The 25,068-nt window shown below is 46.2% G+C and overlaps 1 protein-coding gene across 1 annotated transcript in view; it reads left to right on the top strand.

Annotated features, from left to right (window-relative positions):
* SLIT1 (slit guidance ligand 1) overlaps positions 1-25,068 on the top strand; it is a 124,700-nt gene that overhangs the window by 73,082 nt on the left and 26,550 nt on the right. The window contains exons 5-15 of the mRNA XM_079977221.1: positions 15,535-15,606; positions 16,036-16,107; positions 17,454-17,525; positions 18,474-18,637; positions 19,436-19,583; positions 20,859-20,930; positions 21,239-21,310; positions 22,097-22,168; positions 23,098-23,241; positions 23,777-23,940; positions 24,397-24,420. Of these exons, the coding sequence (XP_079833347.1) occupies positions 15,535-15,606; positions 16,036-16,107; positions 17,454-17,525; positions 18,474-18,637; positions 19,436-19,583; positions 20,859-20,930; positions 21,239-21,310; positions 22,097-22,168; positions 23,098-23,241; positions 23,777-23,940; positions 24,397-24,420 (1,076 nt within the window). The remainder of the gene's footprint in view (positions 1-15,534; positions 15,607-16,035; positions 16,108-17,453; positions 17,526-18,473; positions 18,638-19,435; positions 19,584-20,858; positions 20,931-21,238; positions 21,311-22,096; positions 22,169-23,097; positions 23,242-23,776; positions 23,941-24,396; positions 24,421-25,068) is intronic.

The following is a 25,068-nucleotide window of genomic DNA, read 5'->3' as shown; positions in this document are numbered from 1 at the left end:
TCCACTAAAAATTTCCTTCCCTTAGCTTCCTTTCCCCCCTGTAGAGTTTCCAGATCATGAAAGCTGCCAAGCAGAGAAGAACATAAGCACCCTGATGCCTTTGCTCAAAATTGCTGCTGTGCATTTAATAAAGCAGTTGTTACGTGGATTTGCATGTAATGTATAATTTGCCCTTTTGTTAGTACAGGAACTGGCTGACAGCCTAGTTGTGAAAGTAGAGAGTTGGTCCTGATGTGCTTGTGTCCTCTTCATCTTTGATTGTCCCCATTTCTTTATGTACCTGGGATGATAATAGAGAAGGAAGGAACTTTGGGAGATGTTTATAGTGAAGGAAGGAACTCTTGTATCCAACTATCTAATTGCTCCTGTCCTCTGACACTCACTCCGAAACAGTCCCTCTGGACTCTGAAGATGAGAAACACATGGAGAATAAAGGCATTGTAGGAGACACTTTCTGCAGCAGGACACGCTTTTGTTTCTTTTGATACCTGACCTCTTAACACTGATTTCAGAAGTTCTAAGCACTGTCCCCTGCAACCCCTCTCTGCACCCAAGCAATTACCTAGACACTTATTCCGTGTGTGTGTGTGTGTGTGTGTGTGTGTAAGTGTGGTTGATTTGGCACACATTTTCTCCGTGCAGGTTTTTGCACCCAGGGCCCCACCATTCAGAAATCTCATTCCTCACTTTCATCTTGGCTGTGGGAAGGCAGGGAGCCGATAATGAGGAAGGAGTATAAATGTCAACAGAAAACCAGCTTCAGTCAAAACTGATAAAAATAAACCCACCAGGCTTTCATTTCTCAGGTTATTCATTCTGAGAAGGTGTCTCTTCCATTGGGTTGGGTCCTAGAGATTCTCAGTGCAACCTCTGGTTTTTGTGCAAATGAAGACTTCCTTTAAAAAAAAATTGAGCTGACTTCCATTGGTGGGAATGCAGAAGGTGAATGGAGTCGTTCCTTAAACTGTATGATATGCATAGATTGTGTGCTAATCAGAAACTCATCACATGTAAAACATTTGTCTGGAGTGTTTTAATCAGAGGTGGGATATGAGTAAAGCAATGAAGGTTACCATTTTAATAGCAAGGCCTCTCTTTCACATTTATAGTGCATTTCAGTTCTCTCTCTTTAAAGTGTCACTGTCCCAACCATTGTATGATGTGAGGGTTCATAAAAGGAACTTTCCCCGCAAGGTGAAGGAGGACAAAGTTATCTGATGCAGGTCTTCTTGTTCTCAGGTTACATTGTCAGGTTGCTGCACACCATACAGCTGATTCAGGCTACAAATAGAGCTACCCACGAATCTTTGTTGTTGCTGATAAGAAACTGTATTGTGTTGCATCCTGCACTCAATTCAACCCCACCCTGCAACGCCCTCCATCTGTCACACACACACACACACACACACACACACACGGCTGGCAATGTCCGAAAGCCACAAATTCCTAATTATAACACCCATTAACTCCCCCTCCCCATCTTCCTAGCCAAATTTAAATTCTGCTTTCATGATGTTGAGAAACCTGATTCCACTGACCCAGCCATCCCACAGGCCCCACTTATTTCCTACTTGGGTGTACTTGAAAATGCACTTGTCGTCTACAGCCTTAACAATTCAATAGTTTGAAAAGGAGGCATTTTAAAACGCGGGGCCATCGTATACATGAGAATTTAAACATGATCAAAATTTCTCATGTTTAATTTATGTAACTAAATTAGCAATTTATGGACAGAATTCGCAGCTTCTGAACTCATTTGTACAAAATATGCATTTTGGTAATTTTTATTAATGCCCTGAAAAACCCTGAGCTTTGTGCTCAGTCCGTAATAACATATTGTAAGATAAGAATGACATAGGCTTGCAGTGAAAGATATTGTGGTCTTCTGTTGCTGTGTGATCTGATGTTGCAAGTGTAGTCACAGAATTGCATGAGTGGGACCTGTATCCTGCTCCTCCTGTTCACTCTTCCAGCCAGCCAGCCAGTGCCACAATAACCCAATCCATTCCCCCTCCCACCCAGTTTCCCACCCTCCATTTCACCTGCTTAATAGTAAGTCAGCATTCTGCGGTTACTGAGCACTCTCGTACTTATTGGGCTTTTGTAGGGGAAGGATTCCCCACCGCCACAGGGTTTTTTCCTTGAAGATATGGGGGGGGGTGTACTTTCGCAAACCATAGGATTCAGCCAAACCTGTATAACACACTGAATAGATTATAAAGTGAGTGTTGCAGGCCTGTGCCCCTCTGCCTCTTAGTGGGCTGACTGCAGAATCCCAGTACAAACAGGACTCAATTCTCAGCTTGGCTTAGCTTTATCTTCACCTTTCTCAGATCTGCACAGGTGAGAATGCCCACTTCACACTTATTAGTGAAGTAAAGCCATCGCAGTGGGAGTAAAATGAACTCTGAGCACAACACCATCCCTGAAAAGCCCCCTGTGGGAACTAGCACCAGCACGGAAGAAAGAGACCATAGCTTTCTCATTTTCACCTTGGATGAGTGTCTATAAAAACAAGGAGCTCCATGCTGACAGGGATATGCCTAGTGCCAGCTATCCTATCCGGCTGGAAGAAGAGACAATGATGAAACTTATTATGCATAACCACAGAGTGCAAAGTTATTTGGTCTTCTTGAGACACAGTGCCTCCTGGAGTCCTTTCTGGAGCAGTGCAGGTTATCACTTCCCCTTTGATGGCGAAGGTCAGGCAAATGAGGATTCTGTTAGGTGCAAAGCCTTCCAGGCCTAAGGCATGATCCATAGCACTGAATCTAGGGGTGCTTCCAGATGGGAGCCTTCTATCAAAAGGAGGTGGTTCAGATTCCATTTGTGCATGTTAGGCACTGTAGCTTCCACACATTCCTCTTTTTGTCCCAAAGTCATGGATAGCAATTGAAATTCTGCTGTTGCTGTCTATACCAGTGGGTGGTGCTTCATGGGATATACGGTATCTGGGCTCTTGTGCTTTTATGTCCCTCTCCTCCATTACTCCACCACACCCTCTACAGATTTCTGTTTTGGGCATTCACATAGGTATTTCTGAATCTGTGCATTGTCCCTTAGAAAAAAAAATCTGCAGGAAGTGTGCAAGAGCCCAACAGCAAAAAGTTTAGTTACCACATTTCACAATGGGCAAAATGAAGTGAGGGAGGGCAATATCAATTTTCCTGTGTTTGTTTATTAATTTTTAATACTGCGGTCTTATGCAAGAGTGAAAATGACCTGACTAAAGCTTGCACAAGACTGACAAAGGGGGATTGTTGCAAAAGACTTATCATTGTCATCAATATTATTATTGAAAGCCGAATGTATGTACTGCCATTCTAGCCTCCAAGGTGCCAATTCCCCACATGTAGTGTGTGGGGATCATGAGAGAATGCCTCCTCTAACTGGGTTGTTAACATTCAAGAATGCTTTCAGCATGCAGCAACTGATGGAAATATCATTTGGGCCACCAGAAACAAAATGACTATTCTGTTCAGGTGAAGAGCAGATGGAAGTAAGGGGGTGTAGTGCTAAAGTCTGCTTACGAAAACAGCACCATTAATGTGACAAACTGTCCACCTAAACAACAACAAACACATGAATGAGCTTACACACCAGTGAATAGCCTGCTGGATCAGACCAATAGTCTATCCAATCCAGGAGCCTTTTCTTACAGTGACCAGCCAGATGCCAAAGGGAAGCTCAAAACAGGACTTTCCCCACTTGCGATTCCCAGCAACCGCCAGCAACAATGATGGAAGATATAGAACAGGTTATTTTTTTACTTGTAGGATTTTATGTGATAAGGGGAAATCTAGATTAAGTGTAAAAAAATAATGTATGAGTTGGTATTTTAATGATTACAGCTTTATGTGGACATCACACAAAAAAGACTTGTATGCATGACAGTACCCATTTCACAATAAACTCCTGTCTGGAAGCACCCTGTATTTCCAAACAGGCTTCACTACAACAAGCGATCTGCTTATCTCCAATGGGAGGTGCTGTGTTCACCTCTCCTGCACCAGAAATGGATAGACAGAAACACATGGATGGATTGAGATATGTAGAAAGTCATTTACTCCCAAACAAAGAGAATGAGAGAGATCTTGATATCCATGATGACTCAGAACCATAATTAAATGGCTGTTCCCAAGATATTTAGATAAGGGGGTAATTAGTTAATTAGCAACAACACCAATCAGAGGCAGAAAGCACAGCAACTCTGGGAATCACCCGCCCCCTTTTTCCCATAGTGAGCACTTCCCAGAGTGGAAGCCTTTTTCAGGCCCTTGGTGATGGTGGTCCACCTAGGACTTGGTTGTGCCAAGTGACCACCAAGCGCTGGGCTTTGGAGCCTCATTGTCTGGGATCCCAACAGGAGCGTGTCCTTCAAAAAACCTTATTCCAAGTAGATCTTCATGATTAGAAGAATACAATTTACTGTGATGGTGGTGCAGAAGAGAAGGCAACAGTTCTATGAATCTGTCTCCGGAGTCATATTTCCCTTGTCGTTCATGCTAACCTTGCATCATGTCAGCAAGATGAAACCACTCCCTGGTAAACTATATTTCTTTTAATAAGACACCTTTTAAGATATTTGACAGTGCCTCTTGTCCCCATCTCTTCCGTAAGCTAAATGTGGCCGGTCCTATTTCCCCTTTATAGGTTGTGCATTCTGTAAGCCCTTTATTTGTCCTTGTTTCTTTAGTACAAATCCTTTCCAGTTTGTTTGTATCTTTATAATGTGGTGGCCAGAAGTGGGTAAAAAAAAAAAAAGCCCAGGTCAAAAAAACAATTGAGTCAGCAGCTGTGGCCGCTTGGCAGTGGGAGCCAAATTGTCACAGCGCAGTGCAAGCTGCTGGGGCTGCAGAGTCAGGGACGTAATGAGATCTTAATAGTGCAATTACAGCCCATTGATTTACTCAGCACATAATTGGCAGTGGCAGCAGCTGCCCAGTAATGGATGGCTGTGATTATTGGCAGTGAGGAGTCAGGAAAGACAGCGCTGAATTTTTGAGGGGCCATGGCTCAAGCGCATGCTTTGCATACAGAAGGTCCTGAACACAGTATCAGCTAAAGGGTTTCAGGAAGCAGGCTGGGAACGACCTCTTTCTGAGATCCTGAAGAGCGCTGCTGGCCAAAAGTATGAAATGCTGAGCTAGGCAGACCAATGGTCTGACTCAGGATAAGGCTGTTTCATATGTGCCCGTGTGGCACAGTAGTTCGAGTGTTGGAATAGGACCTGGGAGGCCAGGGTTCAAACCCCCAGTCCCCATGAAACTCTTTGGGTAACCTTGGACTATTCACAGTATCTTAGGCAGCCCACCCCGCAGGACTGTTGTGAGGGTAAATTGGGGAGGAAGAAACCATGTACACCACCTTGAGTTCCTTGGAGGTGTAAATGCAAGATATAAATATATAATAAGTTAACATACGGGGAGCAAAGTGGTAGCAGTGGTGGAAGTGTTATGCTGGTAACAGCTTATGTTGAGAAATACTGCAAGGGGAGCAGTAGATGGAAAGGAAAATTAGGGTTTTTTTCAGGTGCATCAAATGGGCTCACTACTTCCTCTCTCTCAATCACTCGCCAATGACACTTTTTGTTCCAGATTTGGATACACAAGGAAGGATACATGGCAGATGGGATTTGGATAGGGCAGACCCACTTCAGGATAGTTCATGTACCACTGTAGGTGTCACCTCTGTTACCCTGGCCCCAAGTGCAAGGATGGCTCCCTACAAACACGACAATAAAGAGCAGTGCATTAGCAGTGCCTCTTTTGTTTAGGAGGTGGCACGTTGGTCTTCTGTCACAGCTGCACTGAAATTCTGGATTTCTCCACTGATTTCTGTAAGTAGCTCTCACTTGTGCCCTGGGGAGAAAACAAGAAATGATTGAAACCAGGAACTGCTCTGTGTGCTAGTTTTATAAATCTTGTGATCCAGACAGTTTGCAACGAGTCACCCGTCTCATTGGCCCTGGTAGGACATGTCCACTCACATTGCCTCTCTTGGCAAGATGAAAAAACAGAGGGACAAGGTACATTGGGCTTTGTTGAGAATGTAGTGAGAAAACTTCTTGGCACTGTGGCAGGTCATGAGAAGCCAATGGTTTAAATGTTATCCTTAATGAAAAATGAGATCCTGGTGAGGAAGAGGGCAGACTTTAGGTACACTTCATGCAAACATCCCTGAAAGACCTGGTGGCAGCCACATCCACAGCCTATACTTCACGTTTCACACCACACATAGTTGAGCAGGCCTGTGAATTTCTGAAAATCCATGTTGAGAAGTAACACAGAAATTTTGAAAGCAAGTTATCCTCTCTGACGTTTTCATCCCTAATGAAGGTGCTAATTGCCCTATTGATTTCCATTAGAACATGGCACTCTTCTTAGGCCTCACATTTACCATTCTGACAGCTCCTGCTCCTTCATAATATGGTCAATAACCATAGTCCCTAACAGCAGTACTGTGTTTGGAGAAGTGAAACTCATTGTTTATTCACCTGGAATTTAGTTAGTGGCTGTACGTGCAGTCAGGGTCAGGGAGGTGGATAAAGTTCCAGCAAAGAATTTCAGACATTCCTTATATTGGATTAAACCTGTCATGCAGCACTGCCTAGCTGTGACATTTCTTCTGGGTCACAGAACCTAAAGTGCTTCTTCTTTTCCCTGCAGCTGGTATTGGACTTTTTCCCCACCCATTGTAGTGGGTGTTCTTAAGACCTTGGTACAATAAGCAGCATGCAAACACGTCTTGGTCTTGCCTCAGAAGCACAAGGTGCAGAGGCTTCCTATTTTCTTTGCATCTCTGTCACATCTGAAGCTGCTCTGTACAGCTCCTGGTATTGTGCTATCCAGTCGCCCTATTTGCTGTTCCTTCACGGAACACACGGCGGGGGTGTGTGCGTGTTGTATATAGTTAGTGATCTCTTGAGTCCTGTTATTTTGGAAGCAAATCAAGTGTGTTTCTGCACCATTTCAAATTACAGAGAAAACTTAATATGTAGGGTTTTATCAAATCTGGGAACCAGGAAATGGGAGAATATGTGAAACCCATCAAATTCCTTGCAGTATCCTGTCTGCCAGGAAGCCCTGAATTGATTAGAATCATGATCAAAGGGCTTGTTGTGTCTTCCTCTACAAATTCCAGAGCCATTATTGTCTATGCTCAGTCTGGATGTTTGAAGTTTGCCTCTAAGCCTGACACTGTAAAACATAGCTGTCCTTTGGTCAGAAAACAGCAACAACAAACCAAATTAATATACAAAACGCTGTCTCAAAACACAAAGACAGAATTGCAAGATGAGAAGGGTTTCTCTCACCCACCCTCCTGGCACAGGCCAGGGAATTTCCTCTTGTTAACACTAAGCCCATTCTAATTTTTTTTTTTTTAAAAAAACTTGTCTTTGGCTACACGTGTCACCTCTAGGAAAGCTCCTGGTTTTGCTTTGCAACCTAGGAATGATGGTAAATGTATCCCTTCCCTGGGCAGCTTATTCCAGTGCTTAATCCAATTCATAACCATTGTTGTTCCCAAGTGGGATGTGTCATGCTTCACCTCCCAGCTGTCAGTTCTTGTTGTGCTTCCTTCGCTCTTTAGTGCTCAATTTCTTCTCCCTGGGAAGGTATCTGCCAATGCACTAATTCCATTGCACCCTTCTCTTTAAGACATTAAACAGATTTGAACCCTTATTGTCTGTGACTCTCAGGCTCTCTCATCTAATTTCTAAATGGAGCAGTGATGGCGGGGGGAGGGGGGGATACATGGGTGAAGGTCTGAGGATCCTTCCCTGATATTCCATCCCACAGAGATTGAATTGGCCAGAGTATCTCATTTGCATGCAGGGGGCTAAATACATTTCAGCTTTCCAGTCACAGCGGGAGAGGAAGGAGGCAACTGCTGCTGCAGTAAATTGCATTTGAATTTACAAGTACCTGCCTGCTGGCCTGCAGTTTTGAATGTGTTTTGGGGGGAGACAGAGGGAGATTACTTTTTTAAAAGGCCCATTCAGAACACTGTGATGCTTAAAATCCTTTGGGTTTTTCTTTCTTTCTACCTTTAAAGTGTTGCCATGTCACCTCCGGAGTCTGTGTTGTCAGTCCGATACAATGAGTAGCATCTTTAATATGCCCTCCAAGAGCCTGCCACCCCATGGCAGGCCAGAATAAAACAACTGGTGTTGATTCTATGCCATCCAGTGTGCTTTGTGCAATGTTCTTAACCCACAGGTGTAGATTCCTGCTTTGAATCTAAATAAGTGTGTCAAAGGGGAGCCGAGTTGCAAGTGTGCTTCCCTTTGGCACAAGTGCAGGGTATTCCCCTGGGAAATGCGATCCATTTTCACCACCCGCTGGCTGTCGGCTGATCCTACCTGTCTCCTGGCTGTTGTCTGCATGCCTCCAGCAGGCACAGCAAGGCCAGCAGCTGTGGAAGCGTCACTCCCAGGGGCCGGATCCAAGGCCACTTTGGTGCTAATTACTGCCCACAAGCAACAGGGAGGGATGGTGGGCGAGGTGTTTGAAGGATGCATGCTGTGTTGGTGGTGCTGGCAACCAGCTTGGTGGGAGTGGCTGTGATGCCATTTAAAATCCAGGGGGCCTTCTTGGCCCCATAGGAGTTTCTTCTGCTCCCAACCCTGGCAAGATGCAGCTGGAGTCTAGTGCACCACAGGCCATCACAGACTGACAGGTCAGGGATGGCTGGGATAAAGACAGATCTGGGAGGCTCTGGAGGTGTGGCAGCAGATGTCAGAGCAAGCTGGGCCCAGTACACCATAGGTCTGGGAGCCACCATGTTCAGTCCCAGAAAACCTCTGTTTGCCGGGAAAGGCTTAGGCTTAGCACCAGGAGTTGATTGCAACTGGCTCAAGACTTATGTGACATGGATAAATTAAAGCAAAAACACTCCTCAGGAAGCCTGCCTAGTGAATGTCACACCAACAAGCTTTCATCTGTAGAACCTGCACTTGGTTGAAGGGTTAATGCCATTTAACTTATAGCACGGTGGCGTGAGAGAGCCCAGCACTTAGCTATGTAGTCTCCAGAGGAAAATGAGGCCGACATGTAGACTCTAATAAGGAATAAGAATTCTGTCTTCTCGGAGAAGCAGATCTGAACGGCGCAAAGGAGATAACTAGAAGGCGATAAAGAGAGGTGGAAATGGAGGTGGGAGTGAGAGAGAAAGACACAGTCACTTGCACACAGGCAATCACTTTGGCAGTCTGGAAGTTTTTAGAGGCTGAACATCAGGAATGCGGTTGTTGGTATCTCCTCACTTGTTAGCAAGAGAACTGTGTCCAGGCACTGTGGTGGCTGTTCAGAAAGGCTGGTGTAAAGGGGCAAAAGTTTTGTGTTTGAAAACTTCCATGCCATCCCTGTATATCTGTAAGGTTGCTTATCTCTTCTGAAGTCAATGTTTCTACAGAGAATGGGCTGGGCATGATTTTATTTATATACTTCCTAGCTGATATATTACTGAAGCTGACATCCTTATGCCTATCAAAACTTAAGTTTCAAAGGGCAGTCCCACAAAGAGCATAATGCACTTGTCAAGCCTGGATGCGAGCGGGGCACAAAATGTTTTGGCTGAGTTACACCTATCCAGATAAGTCTGCAGTTGGCATATCAGCCAAAGAATGCACCCCTAGCTACCAGCACCACCTGAGCATACATAGGTCACACCAAGTCCAGGAGTGCTTCCGAACTGTGTACCCAGTCTTTCAGGGGAGCGCCTCCCCATTGAGAACCAGCTCTAAACCTCCTTCCAGAGCAGTCAGTCTCCCATCCCACAGGACCTCTGTATTTCTTTGATTCAGCCTCAGTTGGCTAGACCTCCTCCTTCCCAGTGTGACAAGCAAAGGAACCTCTCTTGGATTGGAAGATGGAAAAGAGAGAGAGAGAGTTGAGTGTCACCAACATACAGCATGCAGCAGACACAATCCAGGCATGACAAACTGGCAGATCCTTCCTCTGTGGGTGCAATATATATGTGCCTCATACCTCCTTATGGTATGGATGGAAGCGGGGAGTCTGGGGAGCAAATTCTGCACTGCAGGTTCATTATCTCCCCGCTGGTGACTGGGCAATGAAGACAGGATTTTCCATGGCATGGCTAAAGGCTGGGCAAGATGGTCTGGAGCAGTAGGAAGCAATTACCATCCCGCTGAGCCGAACCCTAATCCCCTCAAACAGCACGAGGGGCTGGCAAGCCAAACACGCCTCAATCAGGTTAAAGTGTGAAGTTGGGATTAGCCAAGAGAATGAGAGCCTCATAATACCATTGCACCCCCTGCTTGCACCAGGCTCAGCCTGGCCCATAGGGCAGGAGATTAAGTGCTTGGCTTGTCTGCCTGAGTGGGCTCCCCACTGGGAAAGCTGTGTCCTATGGATGTCAGACAGTTTGGCTTTAGTTACTTGCTGAGTGCTGGCCAGGATCTCACACTGGGAGGCCTCGCTTGCTCCCACAATCGAGGCACCAATCCCAGCGAGGGATCCCTCCAAGTGGCTCATGTCCAAGGCACACAGGGGATGGCTGAGGCAAAGACCAAAGAGAGGGTGCAATGTTAAGGGTGCAGGCTAGCTGGTAAAACTCTCTCGGTGTCATGATTTGTTTGGTGATGGGATGCGACCACAACTGAAACTGGAAATTGGGTCAGATTGCCCTGGAGAGGCTGGTGGTCATGCCTGTTTTAAAGGAGTCATTGGGTGAAAGAGATGAGCTAACCTTTTCTAAACTAAATGCAGAGATAATTAAAGGAAATCAGCATGTTTTCTGGACAAAGTGGTTTAAGTCTTTGCACATCATATTTCACGTTGTATCAGGAAATATAAACAATAAGGCTGACTTGGGGTTCTGTTGGAATTATTTGTGGTAGAATGGAAGAGGTTTCTTGGAACACCCTTGTCCAAACTGAGCATTCCCATCACATGTGGAAACCCACCCACCCCTGTTTATTGCCTATTTAACATTGAGCAGTAAAAAGTAACGTATTTGTGTTGCTATTAAAGGGCATTTAGTTCAAAGTCAGATGAAGAGCCTGGGAGATATTTGCCCTGCTCTGTATTTGCATTGCTTGAAACATACTTTGTTGTATGCATACTGGTTATGGGGTCCCCTAGTTTTCACTCACTAAGAGATGATCCTTCATAAGGCTGCTTTTCTTGGGGGTCTCGATTTATCTGACTCAGCATAAATGGATGGCAGGATGGTGCAAGTAATGGTCAGAACGTTCCTCTAAAGCCAGACAAAGCTGTTCCTACAAGCTGTCATTCATCAAGACTGGAGCAATTCGTGTCTGGGAAACTGGCAGCTTAATGTTCCTTGGAGTTACTGTGATACTGAATGAAAACAGGTCCATACATGTACAAGAGGGAGAAAACAGGGTGATTTTCTCCATTATTTCCACTCACCTCTAGGGCAGCTGCCTCCCTGAAGAGAGGAGTGTGAATATGAACTCTCCAAAGGCAGGGAGGGTGGAAGGTTACATTACTCCAAAGTATGCTCTGGCTCAGCATCTGTGCAGCAGGTTGCTAGTCCTATTGATTGGGGACAGACCAGACTATGGAGAAGAAAAGAACCAAAAGTGAATAAAAATAGCGATAGAATCAGTCACTGTGAAGAGCTGGTGGACTCCAACCAAGTCATTTGTGGTAACAATGTTATAGAAATATTTGAAGTTCTAATAATCTCTAATATTCCCAGATTTTTAATTCTGAGGATGAAGTGATTGGAACTCCTACTTTCTGAAGAACTAGGGTTTTAAAAACTTTCAATACAACACAGAATGTTGAGTTGTCTAGAACTCTGAAAGTCCTCATTAGATGGGAATGTTATTTGTGCTTTGGCATTTTCACAAGGGCATAGTTGTTCTAACAGTTTTGTGATCATGCACTCTTTCAAAGGAGAAATGTTGGCTCCCTGTTCCCAAAGGTTCTTTCCTTGGATTTTCAAGTGCCTCTGGCCAAATGCACCTAATGGATGTTTTATAGGATTGTGTGAATGGGGGCCAGTTCATATACAATGCTAATTCATGATTTATTAGACAATGGTTTATTAAGCCATGGCTTAGTGTTATGCGTGAACCTAGTCCAACCGCTTCATTGACGGTTTAAGGTCACTTCTTAACCAAGGTTTGTAGTTTTAGCCTTAGTTAAAATTACCTTAGTTAAAATTACCCACAGCTTAGTCCTGTATGTGATCTTAGACCTCTGTCTTAAATATGGTTAAGGAGCTATTGTGTCCCAAAAGCTACAGATCTGCAGTTGTAAAGTGGCAAAACAGCTTTAACTATGGTTTGTTTTTGTTTTTTAACTATGGTTAATGTTAAACATCACATGTGAATCAGACATATGAGACCCTAGAAACAATTCCCCTTAGGTTTGGAAAGCTGTTAAAAGGATATGCATGGAAACTCAACCAAGGGGAAGCGAGGAAGTCACTTAACCATGTTAGTAAGTGTAATTTTAATAAGGCTATGATTTATGTTTGTATGTTTGTTTGTTTGTGTATTTGTCTGTTTGTCTATAATTTTGTGAAAATCAATAAAAAAATTGGGGGGGGGGAACAATTCCCCTTAGGGAATACATGGGAATAAGTTTAACAAACACTTCTCACTAGCTAGTTGTCAAAAATTGCCATTAAGGTGATCCTGAAAGAAATTTAGAAAAGTGATAATGGAGCCTGGATTTTCTTTTCTTTTTTAAATTGCCTAGGTAAATAGATCTATATATCAAAGGCAGATGGTGTGGTGGGGCAGTGATGCTCACCTCCCAACAGCTGAATTGTTGTTGCTGCTTACCAGGTGGTGTGGTCCAAACCCCAGATTGGCTCCAAAGCAGTAGGACCAGGTTGGCACAGCAGATGTGATTGCACCATGTCAGCCTCCTCACTGCATCACCCCTCCCAGTTGGCAGCAGCAATTGAAGTGTTGGAAGGCCCCACCATGGTCTCTGCTGCTGCTGCTGCTGCTACATAGAGATTGGTGAGGGATCCCATCACATGAAAACCCTAGTGCTATTTTTAGCACCTCCTAATAGTAAATTGCCTCTTTATAGCATACACCATTCACATGTGGAATAAACTGAATGAATAGATAAATAAATGTGTCAATCTTTGGAAGTGTTTTGGTTGCCCCCAACATTCACATATTACCAGGAAGTTGTCAAGCCTCTGATAACCCCACAGTGCCTGGGTTAGAGAGATGTTTCAGAGATGAATTGGAGAAGAATACAAAGATGAACATATTCTCAGCTCTAAGCCTTTTCATCTCATGCTCCTTAGAAAAGGAGTACAATGTGTGATTTTACTGTATTATTGGTTTTTGTGGAAGCCGCCCAGAGTGGCTGGGAAAACCCAGCCAGATGGGCGGGGTACAAATAAATTATTATTATTATTATTATTATTATTATTATTATTATTGTCATTGTCATTAAAAAAAAATTAAGAATGGATGTACCGTGCTATATTACAAGCAAAAAAACACACCTTGTTTTGATTAATTGGAAGAGCCGCAAAAAGATTCCATTGAGCACATGGATTGATAATATGGACAGATTAGCTACATATGAACGAATTGTATGTCGACGCAAATTAAGAATGGATAAATATGAAGAAATCTGGAATGAATATTTAAGTGATAAGGTGGATAGTGGAGGGAAGTGGGGGCGGAGAGAGAGGTGGGAAAATATTGTTAAAAGGGGGCAGTCATAGGTATATCAGTGTATTTAAATCTGAATTGTCAAATTGTGTTATTATTGTTTTTATGGTTTTTGTTGTAGTTTTTTGTGGTTGTTTGTATCGAAAAAATGATTAAATAAATTTAAAAAAAATACCTCGTGTTGCGTTTGCTTCAGGTTGAGCGTTTTCAGGTTGCGTCCCGCGGCAACCCGGAAGTACCGGAAAGGGTTACTTCTGGGTTTCGCCACTCGCGCATGCGCAGACACTCAAAATGACATCACACGCATGTGCAGAAGCAGCCAATCGCGACCCGCTCACGCACAGATGCGGGTTGCATTCTGCTCGGGTTGCGAACGGGGCTCCGGAACAGATCCTGTTCACAACCAGAGGTACCACTGTAGTGGGATCTTGAGGTGTGAGCCAGAGGGAGGGAGGCTGAAGAAAGTTGCTTCCAAAACACGTCCTCTGAGAGAAACATGGCTCTGCGGGCAAAAGTTTCACAGCCGCTGCCTGTAGCGACACAAGGGTCCAGTCTAAAGGAGTGTTGGACACTCATTATAAACAGTGGAGGGTTTTTAATGATGCCACTTAGCTGGAGAGGTTGGTTGTTAGCAGAAGTGTGGAGAAGAAACCAGGATGTCATGCACACTTCCTTTCCCCAATGCTATGTGTCAAGTCTGAAGAACTGCTGTTCTGTCTCAAAGGTAACAGATTGAAGAGGTGACATCGGTCAGCAATGAAAGAGCTTCTGCTGCCCTCTCCTGGTTAGGATTGAGCTGTACTGTGTCAATCCTACTTTCTTCCTGCTCTTAGATTGCAGCTGTTATTTTCAAAAAAGGTTTGCAAGGGTGGTGGAGCAGGCTGTGTGTTTGTGTCCACAATAACGTGTGTGCACATGTGTGTGTGTGTGTGTTAGTCTCATGATACAGAAATTTATCAGAAGACACCTCACTGATAAGCATCAGCCATTACAGGCTTGCACGAAACAATTTGGAAGTTAGGAAATGGCAGCAAGGCAATTAAAAACCATCACAGCTTGTGCTCTTTTAAGTTTCCACTCAGGTACTCTGTGTGTGTGTGTGTTGTGTGTGATGCATAGAATTGCCAAGTATCTTTGTTAATAAATCAGCAGTCACTGGGCATTTCTGTTCTGAGGATGCCTCTACTCCCAGGGTTGGGAAAGGCAAGTGTCAACTGTCCACTCCCTTCTCCCAGCCTCTTCATGACTCTTGGTGAGATACAAGGGGCCAGCAGGGATACTGGATGAGGCATGCTGTGGAATGAAGAGCTGGAAGAGGTTTTGCATCTGATAAGACCGCGGTGTGACTCACCTTGTTTCTTGCATGCAGATGCCAGAGACTGGAATATGCATCTTCATTGTCCATTAGGCCACCTCCTTTGCTATTTTTAATATGGACTACTGGGTTGCTTTTCTACCTTGCTGTAAATCAGGTGGACCCTGGATGTTTGAAAACATGCATTCTTATTTAAATTGCTTAAGGTATTCAAACCACAATCAGTCATCTCATCTTGCTGCCATGACAGAAGTGGCATGAGATGAACCATTCATTATAGGAACGGGGCACAGAATATAATGCTGTTTGCTGTGCCAGTGTCCTGGGGGGTGTTTGGAGAAAAGAGCAGTATTTTGGGCCACACACAGCACCTCTTCAGTGCCAGAGCTCACTGGTGCATATAAAACAATAAGGGTGGTCATGTATCTGAGCATGTGCAGAATATTTCTTCATTGCTGCTTAGTATTCCCCTGCTAGTCCTCATAACCTGATGCCTCACTACCTTGCCAACCCCCCCGTACTTCATTGTCTCTCCACTGACAGATGGCTCTCTTAAAATTATCATCTGCAGGGACTTGAGCGAGAACCTCCTTCTGGCTGTTCCCAGGAAGGCGTTTCGTGGAGCTACTGATCTCAAGAACCTGTGAGTGACCAGGCCCAGCAGGGCAGTGGATAGGGAAGCACAGCATGCCACATTGGCCTGGAGAGATTGGCATTATGTTTCATGCATGCACATATTGAGGTCATAGGGCTAGCAACTGTGTAGAGGAAGATCTCAAAAGTTCCTTCTACAACAGCAAATACTAATAGGATAATAGCAGTGGGAACGTGTCCCACAGATACAATGCAGTGCCTGTTGTGCCCCAAATCATATTTCCCACCCACCCATACCTATCCCTCTCCTCCTCTTGGCTACTTGCCGTTCTCCAGTGCTACTTATGCAAAGTCCTCCAGCATTTCTTCTCCTTTCATTGAGTGCAGCAGATTGGTCTTTGTGTCGAGATTCCTAGATATTGGTCTGCCAGCACAGCTATTGAGAACAGGTATATTAATCTCCTCTTTCATCACTCAGACAACTGGACAAGAACCACATCAGCTGCATTGAGGAAGGGGCCTTCCGTGCTCTCCGTGGCCTGGAAGTTTTGTAAGTGTCTCTGGGAGGGCTCTGTAGAAGGTTTGTCCCTGCCTAGAGAAGCATGACTGTGGTAGAATCCAGCTCAGTTGATGGGAGGGTGGTCTGGAAGCACCCTGGGGTTAGGGCTAACTCTTCACAAGAAACAGTGCCCACCCCTAAATGTGGGCAAAGAGTCTGTTTTTCTCTATAGCTTTATCACTGGTGTATGATCTGCTGGCTCAGGTGGCCATAGCCTTATCCCCTTCAACACCCCACTCCTGGCCACTATTCATTTGTAGGCACCAGGCCACATCAGAAATGTTTTTAACTTAGAGTGTTATATCCTGAGATTCCCACCCATGCTGGTAACATACAGGGTCCAGGTAGCATTCCATCTCCCCAGAAGGATGGAGGTCTTTTGGTATTACACCGATTCTGTATCAGTCGCAGTGCTTCCCAGCAGAACTGAAAGTGCTATTTTCCACCTTTAGAGCCCTCATTGGTTTGGGGCTAAGTTATTAGAAGGAGAAGCTGTGCCTGTATGAACCTACCTTTGCTTTAAGGTGGATATCAGAAGCCCTACTTGTTGGCCTGCATTTGAGATCATTTAGATTGGTAGGAACCAGGAACCAGTGCCTTCTCAGTGGTGGCCCCTACTTTATGGGATACCCTCCCTAGAGAAGTGTTGATAGGTCACTTTAGCTTCAGTATTTAATTTGTTTTGAACTGTTTTTAATGTTGAATTTTAAATTGTTTTCAAAGGGCGAGTGATAAATCAATACAACAACATCAACAACAACAGTAATAATTAGTAATAATTGCCCTACCATATTACTATGCAATTGTGCATAGGATTGTAGCTTAACAGGGTTTTTAAAATCCCAGTGGTGAAAACAAAGCAAAACAAATAACGTTATACCTGGTCTGGTTTCAAAAGTGATCAAGTGGCAACCCAAAGCCCAGTAGCTCCCCTTGTGCAAACCACTGGAGCCTGGTCCTGAGCTTACTAATGTCAGCGGGGCGTTCCTCCCAAGCTTGAGGGGAGTGTTGGGTCAGATGAAGGTAATATGCATGCAATCCCGGGGAAGCTGGCCTATTAGTCAATGTAACTTTTCTTGCTAAGGGGTGCCCTAAAATTCACCTGTTGATCTGTCATTCTAAGATCCTCTGTTGTAGGGGTGTGTTAGAACTGGCCCTTGCTTCTCCCATGCTGCAAATGATTTTGAAAATAAGATGTGCTGTCAATCTGAGAAGTGTCACATGCCACTCTGTGAGCGTTGTTTGTTTGTGTGTACACTGCACACATAGCCAGATGAAAGGTCAAGATGTTTCTCTCCAGCATTCACTGATGCTCTTCCTCTTCCTCCTTCCTGCAGGACTTTGAACAACAACAACATCAGCACCATCCCCATCTCCAGCTTCAACCATATGCCCAAACTGCGCACCTTGTGAGCACATGATGAAGCAGCCCAAGGGCGGGGTGGGATTGGGGGTGGGGTGGATGCTACCAGTCCATACAAGGAATCCTGGTGGCAACTTTTCACTTTTAGGTCCTGCAGATCTCCCTTCTTGGCACTGGTGTTTTCATAGTAGGTAATGCCTAACCCTGTGCCCAGGATCCCAAGAACCTGGGGCCCTACAAAGATGTGGGATGCTGCCCCCCAATGGCAGAAAGAGCCACAGCTCTGTTCATAGAGTTGTTGGTTCCTTTAATGACAAGGTGTATCATGGGACAGAAAGGGGTGGCATTAATGTGGTGGGCAGGACACTGGGTGAGAGCAATCCAGTCCATGGAATGCAGAGTAAAAAAAGAGGTAAAGGTAAATGACCCCTGACAGTTAAGTCCAGTCGCAAACAACTCTGGGGTTGCGGCGCTCATCTTGCTTTACTGGCCGAGGGAGCCGGCATTTGTCCATAGACAGTTTTTCCGGGTCATGTGGCCAGCATGACTAAGCCGCTTCTAGTGAAACCAGAGCAGTGCATGGAAATGCCGTTAACTTTCCCACCGGAGCAGTACCTATTTATCTACTTGCACTTTGACATGCTTTCGAACTGCTAGGTTGGCAGGAGTTCTCCCCGTCGCAGGGATTCGAACCACCAACGTTCCGATCGACAAGCCCAAGGCTCAGTGGTTTACACCACAGTGCCACCCGTATCCCAGAATGCAGAGTACTAAGGCCCAAATCCCACAGCTTCAGATCCCTATTGGACTGGACTCTCCTTCCCAGGAAATGTCCCCACATTTTCATTCCAGCTCAGTAAACCTAAGTCTGTCTCTCTAGAAATGGCTTTACCTACAGTATCTATGCAGGTGTCTCAAGAGGTAGCTGTGGAAAGACAGTGATTGATGTTTCTCCCCCCCCCCCCGCAACCTTTCCTCCCCTGGGTCCCTACAGCCGCTTGCACTCCAACCAGCTCTTCTGCGATTGCCATTTGGGTTGGCTTTCCCAGTGGCTGCGCCAGCGCCCCACAATTGGGCTCTTCACACAGTGTGCCGGCCCTGCTGCCCTCCGTGGCCTCAATGTTGCAGAGATTCAGAAGAATGAATTCAGCTGTTCAGGTGAGTGGCATCTATGGGGTTCCAGGGAGCTTTGCAGACCCCCAGAATCACCAGAAAGAGGCCCCTTCTGCCTTCAGATTTAAGGCATATCAGCCCTGGAACCAAAGGGTTAGTGAAACCTGCCACAAGAGACCATTGGTCTCTCAAATGAACACAGACCCTCTTACCACGACACATTAGTTTCGGGAGCTCTTGTGTCTCGTGTGCAGGCCATGGTGGTTGCATGACTGCAGCCTGGACTGCAGAAATTGCTTTTCATTCTACAGAAATTCTTTTAAAAGCATTGTCTCCTTTTATCCTGCATTTTTCTATTTCTGACAGTGTGAAGCTATCAAACCATTAGTGCTGGAAGCTGCCATCTTGAAAGATGCCCGCTTGCTCCCTGCACCAGCCTGTGCTCTTTATGCAGTTTTCCTCCTCAGCATTGTGAAATGGTGCACCATGCTGCCCTTTCTGTCTCATGCTCATTTGTGCACTTGCCCTCCCCATCACACTGTCCGTTTCTTGTCTCTGCTGATTTGAACTATCAACCTGTGCAGCAGTTCTGCATATGTATATGCCTGCATATGTATTTATCTCTACGTGTAAACATCTGTGGAGAGGGGCTGAGAGGAGGGTGTGTTGTGACCCAAAGGCTCTCTAGCTGCCCTGAAGAAAGTACACATTCCAAAACCCCAAGAGACCACAATGTTCCACAAGCAAAGAACAGGTAGGCAGGGCTAGGGATGCCCTGCAGTGCCGTGGGTTGCAAGCCCTATGCAAAGAGGATGCACTAAGCTTCTGCATTCTTCTCTGCAGGCCAGATGGATGCTACCAGGACCCAAATCTGCAGCTTTTCATCAGGTTCCTGTCCCGCCATGTGCACCTGCAGCAATGGCATTGTGGACTGTCGCGGCAAGGGGCTGACAGCCATCCCTGCCAACTTGCCTGAGACCATGACTGAGATGTGAGTGGATACTAGGAACATGGTGGGAAGGCAGGGGGTGGTGGGACCTGAGCACTAGCACCCTTCCTAATCACATCTACTCTGCTTGGGTGATCCTGTCTCCTTTGGCTAGTATTGATTCAGCTGGTATTGGAACAGGGAATATATTGTTGCCTAAGGAGCACCATAGGGCAATTCTCAACTGTGACCTTATGTCAGGGGTGGGGAACCTCTGGCCCATGGACCAGATTTGGCCTGCCAAGCCATTTCACTCAAGCCATATGCATGATGTGAGGACAGGGCATGACTGAAAGGGGCTTTCCAAACACCCCACAATCAGCCAGTTGCCATGTGTCTGGGAAACAAAGCACAAAGCACTTTGAGAGGCGTGTGTCCAGCATTTCCCAAGCACCAAGCATGTGACTAGCAAAGCACACTGCACAGTGCTTTCCCAAACATCTGACTATCACCTGGTTTGGGCATTTGGGAAGTGCTGTGCAAAGCTTTGACAGGTGTCGATCACCTGATGCCATTATGTGTCAGGTGACTGGCATATGGGTGGCCCTACTGACTGTTGAAGTTGGCCCACAAGGGTAGAGGGAGATAAAGATGTGGTCCACTGGTCCATAATAAGGGACGCAGGTGGCGCTGTGGGTTAAAGCCTCAGCGCCTAGGACTTGCCGATCGAAAGGTCGGCGGTTCGAATCCCTGCGGCGGGGTGCGCTCCCGCTGCTTGGTCCCAGCGCCTGCCAACCTAGCAGTTCGAAAGCACCTCCGGGTGCAAGTAGATAAATAGGGACCGCTTACCAGCGGGAAGGTAAACGGCGTTTCCGTGTGCGGCTCTGGCTCTGGCTCTGGCTCTGGCCAGAGCAGCGATGTCACGCTGGCCACGTGACCCGGAAGTGTCTCCGGACAGCGCTGGCCCCTGGCCTCTTAAGTGAGATGGGCGCACAACCCCAGAGTCTGTCAAGACTGGCCCGTACGGGCAGGGGTACCTTTACCTTTACCTTTACTGGTCCATAAAGCTTCACCACTCCTCCCTTATGCGGAGATGACTCTAGTTTTTGCCAGTCCCTTTTGTGGCTAAAAGCTGTACCAGGATCAGAGATTTCTGCTTCCAGAGAACTGGGGGAGATGTGTCAAAGTGAACTATCCAGGAATACAGCTGTCTGCCTACTCTTGGGGACTACCTCCTGCCTGATCTCTGTGGCATCCTTGTTGGAAGAGACGGCACTTCAGTTACTCCCATGGTGCAGTCAAGCTGATTTGCTTTCTTGTGTTCTGTTTCCCATGCAGACGCTTAGAACTGAATGGCATCAAGTCTATCCCACCTGGAGCCTTCTCATCATATAAGAAGCTACGAAGGATGTGAGTGTCTTCAGCCAGAGTGAACAATGCTGGGCTTGATGGACAAATAGTCTGTGCAGGCCTAAGGCAATACCTTCTGTCCAGACGTGATATGGGCAGAGGGGAAGCAGGTGTTGCATTGCAAGGTGTACTCGAGGGAGCACAGAGTTGTATTGGCATCAGTGCACCTTCATCTCAGTCCTGCTAAGGAACAGGAGTGAAGCCTTTATTATACTCTGTAAAGAACACAAGGTGGGAGAGGCACCTTCAGAAAAGGAAGGAGCTGTGACTACATGCGTAGGAGTGTTAACTTTGTCTTTGTCTTTCAGAGACCTGAGCAACAACCAGATCTTGGAGATTGCGCCTGATGCCTTCCAAGGCCTGCGCTCACTCAACTCTCTGTGAGTAGCCTCAGTAGGAGCAAGCATGGCAGACATTAGTCTAGGTGGGGAAGTGAAATGCCACTTGCATACAGCATGAGAATGTTCTTTCACAAGCTCCACACACATAGCTCTACCACTGGCTATGTGCTGTGGCTTCCTGAATATGCCAATTCCAACTCACAGCCCCCTTGGCCAACATATTGCTTAGCCTTTCTAATTCCCAGTTGCTGCCGATAATGTTAGCATGTGAGTTGCCCCACCCACCACACTCCCCCACCACCCACTGCACCAGCAAGTTAATGTGGCTCCATTCCAAAGAGCAGTCTGTGCCATGGTTGTCTCTTGAAATGCAATTTTGCAGGCACAGCTCCAGATGGCAAGTGTTTGCATGAAATAGTTCTCCATGGACCTATGGCGATTTCAGCCACACCATTTTAACCCTTCTCTTTCGAAGGTTTGCAATGGAACGAGCGAAACTGCTGCAACCTTGCGGGGAGCCACTTGACACAGGCAGCTTGCCATGTGGAGCTGCGCCTACCTAGCTGTATCAAGTGGCTGCATATGGCCATTTGCATATATGAACTGGGCCTCAGTGGGGACTTAAATCACATTTGAATCCAGATTCCCTGACGCTGGCATCATAAGCCAGCTGGCACCTCACAGTCTCATTATCGTTACGTCTGCTATGTATGAAGGGTGAGCCTGGGTTCAGTTGTTCAAGATGGCCTCTTTCCTCAAGATACATCAGGACTTAACCACCGAGAGACGTTACTAATTCAAGCACTGGTTTTGTTTCTTTTCCAGAGTCTTGTACGGGAACAAGATCACAGAGCTGCCCAAAGGGGTATTCGGGGGCTTGTATGCACTGCAACTACTGTAAGCACAAGTGAGAGGGCTAGCTAGAGGGCCCTTTGGACATCACCATAGCAGGGGGCGAGTGGCAGTGTGGAAACCTTGATCCAGATGGCAAAGGGGCTCCAGACCTCCCATCTGTCTCCCATACAATTTCAGCATACTTATGTACAAACCTGACAGCCCTTTAGCTCTTCCCTGGAACCTGCAACTCTCCTTAACAAGCCTTTTCTTCTTTCCTGCCTTCATCTTCCACACAGCCTGCTTCACTGTCCCCTGTGTCTTTCTACTCCACAATCCCATCTAGAGTTACTGTCTTCTCCCCAGCTTTAATCTTTGCTTCCCTCCTCATCTGCCTATATTCCTCATCTATACCAGGGGTCAGCAACCTGCAACCCATGGGCCACAAGTGGCCCCCGGGGGTTGTTTAAACAACCCACGAGCCGCCTGCTCGGTGAGTCCCTGTGCGCTGTGCTAAACTGGAGCAGTGCGGAGTGGGGACTCGCTTCTGCTGCGCCAGAAATCGCGTCTGTGCAGATTCAGATGCCGAAAATCTCATCTGTGCAGGCGCAATCTGGCCCATGGAGCAATCTTCACGGGAGTGAACCATCCCAGGCGAGGTAAACCTTGCCGACCCCTGATCTATACTATCCCTCCCTTCTGTCCACCTCAGATTCAGGGAAGGGTTGTGGGTATCCTGTCTCCTCACCTGTCTTCTTTGTGGCCATTTTGTTCTCTGACCTACTATCACTTGGTCTAGGCTGTGTGAGTAACATGCTGGGTGTTAGTTGAGTGGGTGGGATCTGCGAAATCCCCTGCTGTGAGCAATGGCCAAGAATATTTTGTGTGTGTGTGATAGACACTACCACTACGACCACCACAATGTGTGTGTGTGCGCGCACACACACACACACACACACACTGATATGGTGTTTTGTGCTCCTTCACTCCAGGCTCCTGAATGCCAACAAGATCAACTGCATCCGGGCAGATGCCTTTGCTGACCTGCAGAACCTGTCGCTGCTCTCGCTGTACGACAACAAGATCCAGACCTTGGCCAAGGGCACCTTTGCCACCTTGCGAGCCATCCAGACTCTGTGAGTGCTGGCTTCTCTGAAGATATGTCCAATGAGAACAGGGTTCTGTGGGAGGAAGGGAGGAAATGCCCTTGGAACACTGGGGTCCCACTGAGAAGGCAGGTAAGATTCTGTGGCCAAGGCAGGAGATTACCACAGGGGCAGAGCTCTAGAAAGAGAGCAACAAGCCTTGCAAGGCCATGCCTTTGCAACCATGTTCAAGACCAGCCTTCCCTAACTGGGTGTCTTCCCATAACTTGACTGGAGCTGATGGAAGTATGGAAGTTGTTCCAAAAATATCTGAAGAGCACCAAGTTGGGGAAGACTGCCCTAGAGTGTAGAGGCTGGCCCAGGGCTATTGGCAGAGCCCAACATCCTGGCACCAAAGTGAAGTCACAAGGAAATGGACCACTTTGCCTTCAGGGTGCCTACAAGAGCATTCAGCATTATGCCATCTTAGAAGCAGCATCTTGGTTGCTAGATTTAAGGTTGCTCTGACAGCAGCCACCAGAACAACTCTGAAATTCAAGCTGCTCTTGTTTCTTTCCCTCTACAGCCATCTGGCCCAGAACCCCTTTATTTGCGACTGCAACCTGAAGTGGCTGGCAGACTTCTTGCGTGCCAATCCTATTGAAACAAGTGGTGCTCGCTGTGCCAGCCCCCGCCGCCTCGCCAACAAGCGCATTGGACAGATCAAGAGCAAGAAATTCCGCTGCTCCCGTACGAATGATCTTCTTCTGTAGGGCTGCATATAGATTTGGGGATCAGGACAGAGCAGATATTGGATGTTTCCCTGCACTTCATTGTGCAGGGATTCTGACATTAGCACCTCAGTGAAATCTAGGGAAAGATATTGTAGAAACATCCCCCCCCCCAACTGAAAAACTGCAGTGTTTCTGTTCTCTTATTTTAAAAATTAACTCTTACATCTTGTGCACACATTGATGGCTGGTGGTGTATATATCTATTTTTCATCAGAAATACATATTAAGTTAATATGCATGATGTCATTTCTAAGCATATGTATCTGGATAGAAATATGCATTCTGTTTTCATTTCACACACTGCAGTATATATACTCGTTCATACATGTTTGAGGAAGTTATGAGCAGCACGGCCTTTAATATCTTAAGTTTGCTGCATTCAGATTAACACTCTGCATATTTCTGTTCACAGCCAAAGAACAGTATTTCATTCCAGGTAAGGGAGCCAGTATGGAGATGCTAGAATTTGCACATGAGTTGCATGCGTATGTTTGTGGTATGTTTGCACTACTGGCAGAATGAGGTTGCAGCCTTGCAGGATTGCTGTTATGATGTATTTTTAATGGCTTGCATTAGATCCAGCAGTGGTGGCATGGACTGTTTGCAGGCACTGTGGTCCTTCCAGAGGCTCAGAACAAGATCAACCAGTCTCTGTCTTTCATATCTACCTTCTCCATTTGCTGTAGCACAGGAGTGGTGAACTCAACAGGCCACAGGTGGTTCACAGCCAGTTTCAATCTGTCAAGTCTCCACTGCTTCTGGCTACTTGATGGTGGTGCCACTTATTGGAGCCTTACTCTATGTACAGAAATTTCTGGCTTAATTATGCTGGCCAGAGGATTTATATATTTTTATTTATGAGTTCTGCATTCAACTGGGATCCCTGATAAAGCAGAGTTCCCAATTGCCTGGTGGCTTCTACTCACCTTCAAGCAGCCATGGTAGAAGCTCCCTTCAACAGGAGAAGGCCTGGGACTGGGTGAGCAGGAATGTTGGGAGAAGAGGAACGTTCTTTCACCTCTGGTGGCCTTGCCCTAGGGTTAAGGCCTTCTGGGAAATGATATACAATGAGCTGAAAAAGGTA

Source organism: Podarcis cretensis (genome assembly GCF_951804945.1).
Source record: "Podarcis cretensis genome assembly, chromosome: 5".
Taxonomy (NCBI): Eukaryota; Metazoa; Chordata; class Lepidosauria; order Squamata; family Lacertidae; genus Podarcis; species Podarcis cretensis.
This window is presented reverse-complemented; position numbering and strand designations above follow the sequence as displayed.